The sequence below is a fragment of the Uloborus diversus genome, chromosome 4 (genome assembly GCF_026930045.1).
Source record: "Uloborus diversus isolate 005 chromosome 4, Udiv.v.3.1, whole genome shotgun sequence".
Lineage (NCBI taxonomy): Eukaryota > Metazoa > Arthropoda > Arachnida > Araneae > Uloboridae > Uloborus > Uloborus diversus.
In genome coordinates this window covers 186932491-186945117 of record NC_072734.1, presented here as the reverse complement: position 1 = coordinate 186945117, position 12627 = coordinate 186932491, and the positions used below count along the sequence as shown (strand labels likewise).

Sequence of the window (12627 nt, the reverse complement as noted above, 5' to 3'; positions counted from 1 at the left end):
ATAGGTCTGGACCTCATCTTGGACAACACAAGAAAGTTTTTCTGAGAAGTCTCCAAGTACCAAAACTTCTACCTTATCCAAGGGTGCCCATATGGTAGGTGGGGGGAGGGGCAAGTAGGGGCTCACTCCCCCCCCCTTATAAATTGGAAATTCCTTGCTTTTAGTACTGTAGAACATTTCTTCTTTTGCCACTAACGAATAAGTTATTTTTAAAAATGTTAAATTTTATTGACTCTAATCGGTACTGAAATCGGCTTCTACAGGAAAAATATCTTGCTAAACCATGAGGAAAATATATGAGTCCCCCTCACCCCTGAAAATTTTGCCTATGGGCGCCCATGCCCTTATCCAGAGCGTTTTTTTTTTTTTTTTTTTAAAAACTCTGCTTGCTTACTGGCAATAAAATGGTGGCTCTTCAGGTGTTCCAAATTTTTCACAACACTTAACCAAAAATTCTTACAAGGGGAGCGCACGTTTCAATAAAAAACTAAGATTAAAAAGTGAAAAAAAAAAATTACGTTGTTCCAGTGCAATTATTTAGAAATTCAGACCCTTACATTTGGCAAACGCCTTTGAATAACAAAGCAACTTTTATTTTGTTAGAAAGCTGGTAAAAAGTACTTGAAATACCACAAATAAAAATTTTTTTTATCTAGCCCCCCCACATGCATTTTTTTAGCGTTGAAAACTGGATTTTTTTTGAAAATTTGCAACTTTGGGGGAGCATATCTCACAAAGGGGTCGGAGTAACAAGCCAATTATTTTTATACAATAAGTAGCCATGCATATAAATATGTGATGAAAAAATAGGGCTTGTTATTCTAGACCCTTCATGGGTTTTTAATTTTCAAAAGTGGTAAAAAAATAGTTTTTCATCGCAAACTTTGACCTTGAAAAAAAATTGTTTTTTTTTTTTTTTTTTTTAAATCTGAAATTTATTGACATCATATATGAAAAGATCTTTTTCTTAGCTTTCCAATGAGCTATGTTTGAGCTCAAAAGCTTTGATAGAAAAAAAGTTGTTGTCCATAAGACAAAGCATCAAAATGCTCTATTTTTGCTGTTGCCAACAACAAAAAGGGTCTATATATATCAAAGGGTAAATTTTTTTAAAATAAAATATTTTTTTGACGTCTAGAAAATAAAAGGAATGCACATGCAAATTTTCATCAAGATCAAAAATGGTGAACCCCATTTGTTGATTTAAAATGGAATCACCCAATGGCAATATAGTTTGAGGATTTTGTGTTTTCTATGCGAATGATTTATTTTATACTAAAGAATTAAAGTCACTAAGGCACCAGCATGGTTGTGGCTGGTAGGTTATTCAAATGGAGATTCGCAAAAATTAAATTAAAAAGCAATGAATAAATAAATATAAAAATGCAGTTGATTCTCTATTTAACAATTTTCAAGGGACCACAAAAAAAAAAAATCATTTTTAAGTAGAAAGCATTTTTGAATAGAATGCTTCTAAAGCTACAGTGGAGCATCTGGGACAGTGAAAAGTCCTCTTTAGACAGAGAAAGTTGTTAATTAGAGTGCCGTTAAACAGAGAACCAACTGTACAAATAAGTTTAGTGAAAAGTAAGTACGCAGATATATGACTTGCATGTTAAAATAAATTAAGCCATCAAAGTTACTCAATCATTCACATTTTCTTTAGTTTAATGTCATACATACTATTCAGTGCAATATAACTATATTTGTCACAAACAAAATATCTTTCAAAAATCAGGGTCTTTAAGGTCAAAATTATAAAGTCAATAACACTATCTCTAACAGAATTGAAATTTGAATAGACACTCACAGCTTTAGTTTTTAGCGCCATTTTTTAGTGTAAAATTAGCATTCACTTCAACAAATGGCATTCAACAATGAAAATGTATTCACAAAATATAAATGAGAGTTGAAATATTCACCTGAACACGATTAATTTCACCAACCACTTGACACATTGCTTCATTAGTTTTCTCAATTCGTTTTTTAATTGCACTTTCTTTCATGTTGATTTGACGAACTTGGCGTTTTAATTTCTTTATACTACCATCAACATCTTGCCTTTTCATTTGTAGAAGCGTGACTATCATGAGTAGATTTTGGTCAACTTTGCTTGGATCAATATCTTTGCTGTTGTTCTCTTCACTATCAGTACTTTCACTGCTTGATTCATCTAAACATTAACAGTTTACAATCATTAGTAGTTAGTCGCAAACAAATTACAGTCTAATTAAAAATCAAACAAAGCTGGAATATAAAACCAAAAATTATCTCTTAAAGCAATTTTTTAGCTTTAAAGTGAAAAAGAATCAATTTTTTTATTGAATTAATAACAAAAATAATGAAAAAAAACCTAAAATTTGCTTCTGAATCATTCTAGCAAAATAGGGTAAAAAAGCAATAGTTTTCAAAGATTTCAGAAAGACATCCCTCTTTGAAGACTTCCGAAGAAAGAATACAAGCATAATTCATAGTGTTAAAAAAAAGTAAAGTGTTAATGTCTTCCTTCGTACGTTTTATTTTTATTCATTGATAAAAATAAGTGTCATATGACTCCTTATACAAATACAAATACGATGACCAGCAACATGCTCTGGGCCCAGCTAGGCTGGTCCTAGTCAATTTACAAACCCCAGTGAAGATCAATGGCCCTCTTAAAACTATCTACTCCCTTGCTCATTACCACCCCTTCCGGTGTAAGCTGTTCCAAGGTTCCACTGACCTGCTAAAATAATAATTTTTCCTAATATCTAATATCTTGAATAACAGAATGGAGCTAAAATGTTGCAAGTTATAGACAAGATAATACAAAGATGAACATGAGTATAATTTTTTCCCAAAATTAGTTTTCACTAGCAGCTTGCTGACCACATGAAAATTTCTCATGGACCACAGGTTGAAAAGCACTCTAGTCTGAATCATCTCATAACTACAAAAGTTGCACATGTTAAAGTGTAGTACAGTGCCCGCCGCTTATTAAAATCACATTCGTTCTGAGACATTTGACAGGGGCGTAGCTAAGGGGGGGGTTTTGGGGACAAACCCCCCCCCCCCCCGAAAAGTTAGTCTCAAAAAAAAAAAGAGAAAAAGAAGAGAGAAGAGAAAGAAAAAAAAAGAAGAAAAGGAAAAAATTCCAAGCGATTACACACACACATATATATATATATATATATATATATATATATATATATATATATATATATAATATATATATAATATATATATATATATATATATAATATATATATATATATATATATATATATATATATATATAATATATATATATATATATATATATATATATTATATATATATATATATATATATATAGATATATATAAAAGAACTAACCCCCCCCCGAAAGTCGGGTCTAGCTACGCCACTGACATTTGATTTTATAAAGCGGCTGATTTTATGAACCGGCACTCATGCACTGAAAAAAAAAAAAGGTTTTTTAAGTATAAATACTCTATAAAAGAAATAAATTACAATTAGTTGTATTTTATTTTTAGTCTAGTTGTATTAATTTTAGTTCAGTTGCAAAATACAGTTGACATTTTCACTTACATAAGGTACATTTTTAAAATTTCACAAGGCTATTACAATATTGACTTATTGTTGTTTGAGAAAGAGATTTTGAAAGTAAAAATTGAGAAATCCCTAATTTAATTGCAGCATCACACTAACTACATTTAGGAAGCTTGTCATACTAATTCATACTAATGTCATACTTCATTCTTCTTTTTTTTTCATTCAACTCCCCAAGAAAAAAAACGCACAACCTTCACCTTTTTTTTCGTCTTTGTTTATGTAGAGTTTGTTATTTTATTAGTGATGCACTGTTTTAAATCTTGAAAGTAAAAATAAAATCCTGGTTCTATTCAGAGAAGAATTTACATATGCTCTCCAAAAGTTTGATTTTATAAAAAGGCGAGGATGATTTTATTAAAGGATAATTCTAACATGTTTTGATATAGTAATGATTCTGTTCTTCCAGATTTGATTTTATAATCCAGTGATTTTATTAGTGGCGGGCACTGTAATGTGATGAAAAACTTTTTTAGATATCAGAGTCAAAATAGTACCGTATTTTCCTGTGTATTATACACAGTAGAGTATAATCCGCAGGTCAAAAGTCGGGCTGAAGGAAAAAAAATCTTCGTATACTCTGCGGTGGCGTATAATACAAAGTAAAAAAAAAAATAAAGTTTTTATTTCACATACAGTTTTAACAACTAAATTGAAAGCGTGAAGAATTAATAACTTTTAAGGTATAATCAAAATTAATCGAAAATATAATAATTTCTCCTTGAAATTGTGATTATAGTAAGCTAATTACTTAAAGATAAAGGAGCAAATGATCTAATCTTGTGCATATGAAGGCTTCTTCCTTGACTGTATGGTTGATTTTTTTTTTTTTTTTTTTTTTAAAGCCTGAATCTTCTTTGACAGCATTTATTTTACATAGCCGAATCGCACAAAAGAAACATTGAAGAACAAACCTTGAAATTAACAACCTAGAGGCAGCGAAATGATCTCGCCTCTATTGGTGAATCCTACTGTAGATATAGAGGTTCAGAGAAAAAAAAAACAACACAGACAATTTGCAGCAGCAAAAACACACACGTCATTAATTTTACATTTTTAACAGATAATCTGCAATATACGCACTAAAATATGGTAAAAAAAAAGAATTAATATTTATGATTAAGTCAGAAAAAATTAATTTTGAAATGAATTTTCTGGATTAGTGTGAGACTATAAACAGTGCGTGTCATTCCTTTAATCTTGATGAGAAAGCTTTTTAAAATGTATTTTTCAGTTTAAAAACATTTTTCAGCTGTTAAGGACAAATCTGAATTAAATAAAAATTCTGTAGAGCACTTTCAAGCAGGCATACATTGCAAATAAAAACAGATGAATTAACTAATTTTTGACTCAAAAATTGTTATGAGTCTAAAAAATTAAAAACAGTGCTCTTAAAGTAAGACAAAACAACGTTAGAAGAAGCACAAATTTGTAAATTACAGCAGACATGTGTTTCAGAGTTACAGGGAACGCCTTTTTCAATGAAAAGACATCCGACAAAAGCTTTTGTCAGATGTCTTTTCATCCATAAGCTCATTATTTTTTTGCATTGAAAAAGGCGTTCCCTGTAACTCCGAAACACGTGTCTGCTGTAATTTACAAATTTGTGCTTCTTCTAACGTTGTTTTGTCTTACTTTACTGTTCAGCACAAAGGTATTTATTTATCTTACAGTCCTCTTACTTTAGGAGCTTTTAAAACAAAATGTATAAAAGTTACCCTGTGAAGTTTCTTTTTCTTCTTCCCTAATGACTTTTTTCTTAAACAACTTTTTGAAATAGCCTTCATACTTGGGTTCTTGATCTATTACTTTTTGCAGTTCACTGCACAGATTTCTTAATTTCTCTGACTCTTTAACTTGCATCTCTTTATGTAAATACAGCTCATCCTTAATATTTGAAAGCTGGCAAATTTTTTGAACATAAATTTTAACGCCAGATTATATTGAATAATAATAATATAAAAAAAAACACTTAAAACATGATGCAGAAAGGGACAAAATAGATGAATCGTTTCAACATTTAAAAGGAAGAGTTCATTAAAACAACATCAAATAATGAAAAGTGTTCAAATATATTTTTCCATAAAACATTTATAAGAGGAAATATATTTGAGAACATTAAAAAGGGGAAATATATTTGTGGGCTTAAACATTTTCATTTTAAAAAAGCTTAATGTGTTTCATTCAGAAGGTTTTCCTTCGTGTCTTCATTTATTTAATTACATTTGGAAAATTAAAAACAATAGTAAAAAAACTATTAACCAGTTGTTTTTCTTTTTTCTTTCTTTTACTGGAAAAAACAAGATTTGTTCTTTTCATGCACAAGACATACGATCATATAATAGGAATTACTCACTGTACAAAAGTGTGAAAAGATTACAAAAAATAATAATAACAATTTAATTAGTTTTTGATGCAGGTGAGACATTCTGAGAGTTCCGGGAGTTTTCAACCAGTTGCGTAGGTGTCACCTGAGAATACTAGGAATTTTTTCAAAGCTAGAAAATTCGCTTTGACATCTTTTTAAAAGAAGACAAGGCAAAAAATTTGCCTTGACATCTTTTTAGAATATATGAAAATCCAAAAGACCATAATAGAAATTAATTCCAATAAAAAAAACCTAACTTTCTATGGATGAAAAGGAAGATGGGCAGGGAAAAAGAGAGATTTCTTGATTTAACATTTAAAATGTTCAAAATTTTGTATTATAAAAATAAAAGATTAAAAAAATATTTAAATGCAATTTTTAAAAAATTTCAGTTGCTTTCTCTCCCTCCTCCATTTGCCACCATGCAAAATTTTTATTTTTAATACAAAGCATGAAAATACGCTTGACTAAACATGATTCAGATTTTCAAGGCATGAAATAAGCTTGTAGAGGCGTTAAAAATATCTCGGGTTGTCACCAAGGGCGCCCATATAGGGGGCAAGGGGGGCTCGAGTCCCCCCCTTAGAAATTAGAATTTCCTTGTTTTTAGTACTTCTTTCTTTGCAAAAATGTCAAAACATTTGTTCTCCAGCCATTAATGAATAAGTAATTAAAAATGTCAAATTTTAATGATTCTAATCTGTCCTGAAATCTACTTCCATGGGGAAAATGTCCTGCTAAACCATGGTTAAAATATCTGAGCCCCCCCCCCCTTACAATTTTACATATGGGCGCCCATGGTTGTCACTATTGATGGATGTCACTATGAAATATTTTTTAACCCAAGTTAAGTGATCTTACATTTTCTTCTCTAGCAGAAGTTTAACTGCCAAGTAAGTGATTTTAAGTACTTTAGTTTGTTGAATAAAAATTTTGAATCATTTTGGGAGGAGCATCATCACTCTTGTAGGGGAGGGGAGATATCACATCTTGGGGGGGGGGGGGGTAAGGTACCTCTGATGTTTTTCATTTACATATAGATATTACACCTGTGGTGTAGATGGAAACAACTAAACTTGTCACACTTCTATCAGTTTGGAAGACAATATAAAATGTCTTTACGTAAAGTACATTTCTTAGTGTATTTTATACGTAATTAATTTAGAGTAATTTAATTTTTCTTCACATTTTTCTCTTTAAATGATTTAGGCTACATTTGGAGGGAGCACATTACCCAAGGGCCAGATATTGAATACTGTTACTGTAGAAAAGCTTCTTAAGCCTCTAAGCTGAGTATGTGTATCACAAAACTTTCTATCTCAACTCAACCCAAAGGCAGGGAAAGATCGATTGAGAAATTGTTCCCAATTCCCTACTAGATGAACTGAATAGCCATTTCAGTTCAACTTTTTCATGAACTCATTTTTTGAACCTGATTCAAAAGAATGTCAATACATGTGAAAATATTTTTTAAACTGAACCCAATCTGGAATGAAAATAAAATTTGAGGTTTTTAATAAATTACCTCTTTCATTTCAGCTGTTAAAATTTCTTCTAGTTCCTTCATAATATTGATCCACTTCTTTTGATGAGAATATGCGTCTTTCAATAAATCCAATTCCATACATTTGACATAAGATCTGTCAATAAGAGCAATTTTTAGGGAACCGCATAAATACTATGTGCAAGAAAGATAGATTAAAACCTTAGAATTGAAAAGAAAAAATAAAAACCAGCAGATCGTTCAAATGATATAAGATTAGACTTTTTTAAATAATAGAAAATGCTCCAATTTTAAAACTCACCAACAAAAGGATTATTTCATACTTTCATTGATTTTCAAAAAAAGTTTAAAGAATGTAAGATAAGCAGACCTTGTAGTGACTTTGAAAAAAAATAAGGATACATTATTACAAAAAAAATCAGGGCACTTAACATTCTTTAATGCATATACATTTATTAGGTAAGGTTTCAACTACCTCCCCCCCCCATTTTAGAAGCAAAGTAATTATGCATTTATGAATAAGTTTTGTTGTTTTCTGCAAAAAATGCATTGAGTATATACACCCATTCCGCCCCCTCTCCCCCACTTGGAAAATTTTTGTGAAAAAATAAAAACCCTGTTTTAAATAAATGTTAAACATTATTTTAACATTATTTTGCGTTGACTTAAAGTGATAGAATACAGAAGGGGGCTTCCAAAGCATTGAGGGCCTTGGACCTCAATATTAGATAGTCAGGCCCTGCGTGTATAATAACATTTTTGCGAAAGAAAGACCTTTTTTTCGAAAGTTTGTGGAAAAGAGAAGTATTTTCGCCCAAGAAAGAAATATAATACTCTTCCAAAATCAAGAACAAAGTTTAGTCCAACTCATCAATAAGTTAAGAAATTAAAGCAACTGAAAACAAATTAATGTTTTTTACTTTCTTCTATATCTAATATATAGAAGAAAGTATTGGATTCGTGCAAATTTTCGAATTTCGACGGATTCGAACGTTTTGAGGTGTGCTGAGTCCATTTCGATCATTTTTGGAAAATGTCTGTCTGTGTGTGTGTATGTATGTGTGTGTGTGTGTGTATGTGTGTGTGTCACATCTGTGTGTGACCAGTTTTTTGTGGCCGCTGTACAGCAAAAACTACCGCATGAAATCAAACGAAATTTAGTACACGTATGTGCCCCTATGTGAACTTGTGCCCATTGGTTTTTGGCGCGAATTCCTCCAAGGGGGGTGGAGCAATGGGACGTTTTTTGAGTTACGCGTGCTTGCTCTTCCTCAGGAAGTAACTGGCGGAATCAAACAAAATTTGGTCCATATGTTGCCATTAACAGGAACAGGTGCTGATTCAATTTTGGTGTCAATAACTCAAACGGGGGTTGAGCTATAGAACGTTTTTTGTCGTCAATTGTGACTGCTGTATTTCAAGAAATAATGAACGGAACGAAAGAAAAATTTATCGGCAAGTAGCCCTTAGTGGGTATAAGAACTGATTTTATTTTTGTGTCAACAGCTAAAAAGGGGGTAGCTCAATCACCCGTTTTTTTTTTCCATTGTGTGTGCCCTATCTCAAGAAGTAATGCTACGTTCAGGTTGAAATTTGGAATATATGTGAATCCATATGTAAACAGGCTTTGGTTCAATTTTGGCGCCAATCGCGCCAAGAGGTGCTGATTTATTTTTATTATCATTATTTTTTTGCGAATAAAAATATTTTTATTAATGCAACAATAAGAAAGATAAATCGTAATAGATTGTCGTCTGCGTATTTCTCGTGATTTTAATTGTATGGAAATGATCGGAAATATTATCTCAATGATTTAAAATTTTTAACTGTTGCCATCTTATGTTTGTTAACAAATAAAATATTGGTAATTAATTCAAGCAAGGCTTTTAAAATAACTTTCAATTTTCGCTCTTTGCTTTGCTTTTGCAATAATTCAGACATTGGGATGGTCGTCAAGTTTTTGCATGTGTAATTTTGTTTTTGTTGGGAATATTGCTTCCTCGTCAAGCATGGGGAGGGATCAGAAAAAAAAGAAAAATATAGAAGAAAGTTTCGTGATGGCCACAACATACTAGTTTTTCATGACTTTCTTTTTTTCTTCTTTTTCTCCCTCTCATTTGACAATTTCTCCCCTCTACTTTAGGTCTTATTTTAAGTATTTTATATTTTGGAAGTGGTCTTCAAAGCTGCTCTCCCTTGCCCCACTCTGGATACACTACAATGATTCTAATCCTTTGATTGTATTTGGTCAAATTTATATATATATATATATATATACTTTTAGGTAGATTTTCTATATTTTTACGAAACTTTTAGGGGAATTATTATAACTTTAAAATTATGGTACATTTACAAAAAAAAAAAGCCAAATTGGTCAAAGCAAAGCGCTTATTATTATTTTTACTTCCTTTTACAAAAAAAGGAAGTATTGTATTCGCGAAAAAATTTTCACCCAAAAATCTGCCTTAATTTCCATTTTGCTCACTCACTAATGAACGTTGAGTTTTTTTCAACCTGACCACACGTGAATATACGCCTAGGAACGTACAGACACGCGAAATATTCATAATGACGATTCCTGAGTTAATTACAACGACTTTCCCCGTGACGTCTGATGTACGTATGTATGTGCATATGTACGTACGTATGTCGCATAACTCAAGAACGGAATGTCCTAGAAAGTTGAAATTTGGTACTTAGACTCCTAGTGGGATCTAGTTGTGCACCTCCCTTTTTGGTTGCTGTCGGATAATCCAAACGGGGTCTTTTGCCCCTTTGTGGGGAAAAATCATTGTTAATTTCAATGTAAACTCAAGTGGTGTTACAATTTGACGGACACTTGGCGATATATCGCCAGTCTTTTGATCGCCAAGTTTTGTCGTCAACTTGGTGACAAATTTGGCGATTTAAAAAAAAAATTTAAATCTGGTTTCAATTTGGCCACTGTTGGTGATATTTAGAGAGTAAACTATTGAATCACATTAAGACTGCCAATAATGAGAAAATGACATTAAATTGGAGTAAAAGGAAGTCATGTGATGCACACATCAGCTAGTTTTTTTTTTGGTTTCATTAATTGGATTTCTTTTTCAATTGAAAAATTTACTTTCTTATAGCAAAATGATAAACTGAATAATGGAGAATCTTTGAAAAAAAAAATTGTTATGAGTGGCACCTTTAAATTATAACTTTTAGAAACACAGAATAATGAACGGGCCACAATTTTTGATTGGAAAAACTTTTAATTTTTCTGAACTGAATTCAAGTTTTTATCTTTTTTTGTCTTTGCACCTACATTTGTTTTTATTTGTCAAGAAATAGCATTTGGTTTTGTGAAATATTTAAATTTAATAATTAATCCAAATGTCATTAGAGTCCAAATTGTCATTATTGAATGAGTTTTACTAAATTGGACATTAACTCACCTAGTTTCAAGAAACTTCTTTTCACAATTCATTCTGAATTTGGCAGTGGACAGAAAATGTTGCATACTTATCGACATCTTCTGCTTTAAGACCTTTCTATATTCAGTTTCAACAGATTTTGAATTTTCACAACTTCAAGAAGAAAAACAATGAAAAAAAGAAACCAGTTAAAGATTATTGGATTCAAAATTTAAAATTGATTTAACTAAAGATGGCCTAATTTAAAGGTTTAGTCCCAAAATGATATGCATGAATTATAAATACATTTAAAAAAAAGACAATTCCTACTGTACAATAAACTACTAAAGAATTACTACATATGTCCAGAAATGTGTTAATACATACTTCTTAACAAAAACTTAAAAAGCTTTTGACTAAATTTCTAAAACTAGAGACTTAACAATCAGCTTTGAAGAAAGAGGATAAAGAACAAATAAAAACGTATAAGACAATACATAAACGTAAAGAACAAACAAAACGTATTCTTGTTTGAATTGGATTATTGGTAATCCACGAAAAATAAGCAAATTAATACACAAACACACGAACACACACCCTTACATATTTTGTGAAATCTTTTTGACTAAACACCTCTATTAAATGACCACATTTTCAAATGAGCAGTATTCTTCCCTTTACTTGAATGCTAACTGGCTCTTCAGTAAGCAAAACACTCCAGATGCCCTCAAACGACTAATTTTCACCCTTAAAGCATGTTCAAATGAGAAACCAATTTTATTTCTAGCTTACACAATGCAGCACATTGATGTAGCGTAGCAGAAATGAGATTTTTTTGATTAAATATGCTAATAAGGGAGTGAGCCTCTACAAACAGCTATGACGTTAAGGATGAGCATAGCCGAGAATTGGCATGAATAGTTCCTGCAGTGACTCATTTCATTTATGTCCAATGAGAAACCTTCTGATGAAATATGGTATCCTGCTAGGAGGCAGAGTACTAACAGGTGTCTGGTTAATACAATTAAAAAAAGAAGTTTGGCACTATGCCTAATAAGCCCATTGAGAAGGAATACTAATGGAGGGAGCCATAGCAAATGTCTCAGTGAAATAAGCTTGGGAACCAATGTTTCCCAGGTCAGGTGACTTGTTTGGCTGGGAAGTTGTCGCGTTTTGGCACGCAATCGCTCTTTTGGCATTAAATATTTTTCAGACAGCGCTTATTATGAAGTCGGGACTACAAATCAGAGCAACTCTGGCTCCAACTCCTTTACCGCATGATAAAAAATAACGGATACAAATACAGGCCTATCATTCAAACTCCCTCTCCCCACTTCTTTCCGGATTTTAAAATACAATGAAATTCCATTTTTCATGTATTTTAATGTTTATTCCTTGAAATGACGGGCATGTACAAATAGTTTAAAGTGTTCTGTAATTGATTGAAAATTTATGGATTCATATGTATTGTAATCAATGTTTTGAAATGATTTCATACGCAGGCATACTAGTAATTAAATTGAAGCATGAAAATAGCAGATCTTTATTCTTGCGCATCTGCTGTTCACAGGAGCTTGGCGAGAAGATACTCGCCAACAAAGCAAATTTACACAAATTACTTGAGAGCCGTTAAAATAATTACTAGTTAAGTAAAAAGTGTTTTTATGGAACTAAAATGTTATTTGCACTCAAGATATACAATGTTTTATAACTTTTATAGGTAAAATAAGTACAAAAATTCAAAAATTATAGGCAACTGTGGAATATGTTCTCGTTGAATG

The 12627-nt window shown here is 31.4% G+C and overlaps 1 protein-coding gene across 1 annotated transcript in view; it reads right to left on the bottom strand.

The window, feature by feature from the left end:
* The window catches only part of LOC129221052 (cilia- and flagella-associated protein 44-like), a 103270-nt gene that overhangs the window by 28419 nt on the left and 62224 nt on the right, over positions 1-12627 (bottom strand). The window contains exons 21-23 of the mRNA XM_054855489.1: positions 5344-5478; positions 2244-2247; positions 1923-2173 (exon numbers count right to left, since the gene is read on the bottom strand). Of these exons, the coding sequence (XP_054711464.1) occupies positions 1923-2173; positions 2244-2247; positions 5344-5478 (390 nt within the window). The remainder of the gene's footprint in view (positions 1-1922; positions 2174-2243; positions 2248-5343; positions 5479-12627) is intronic.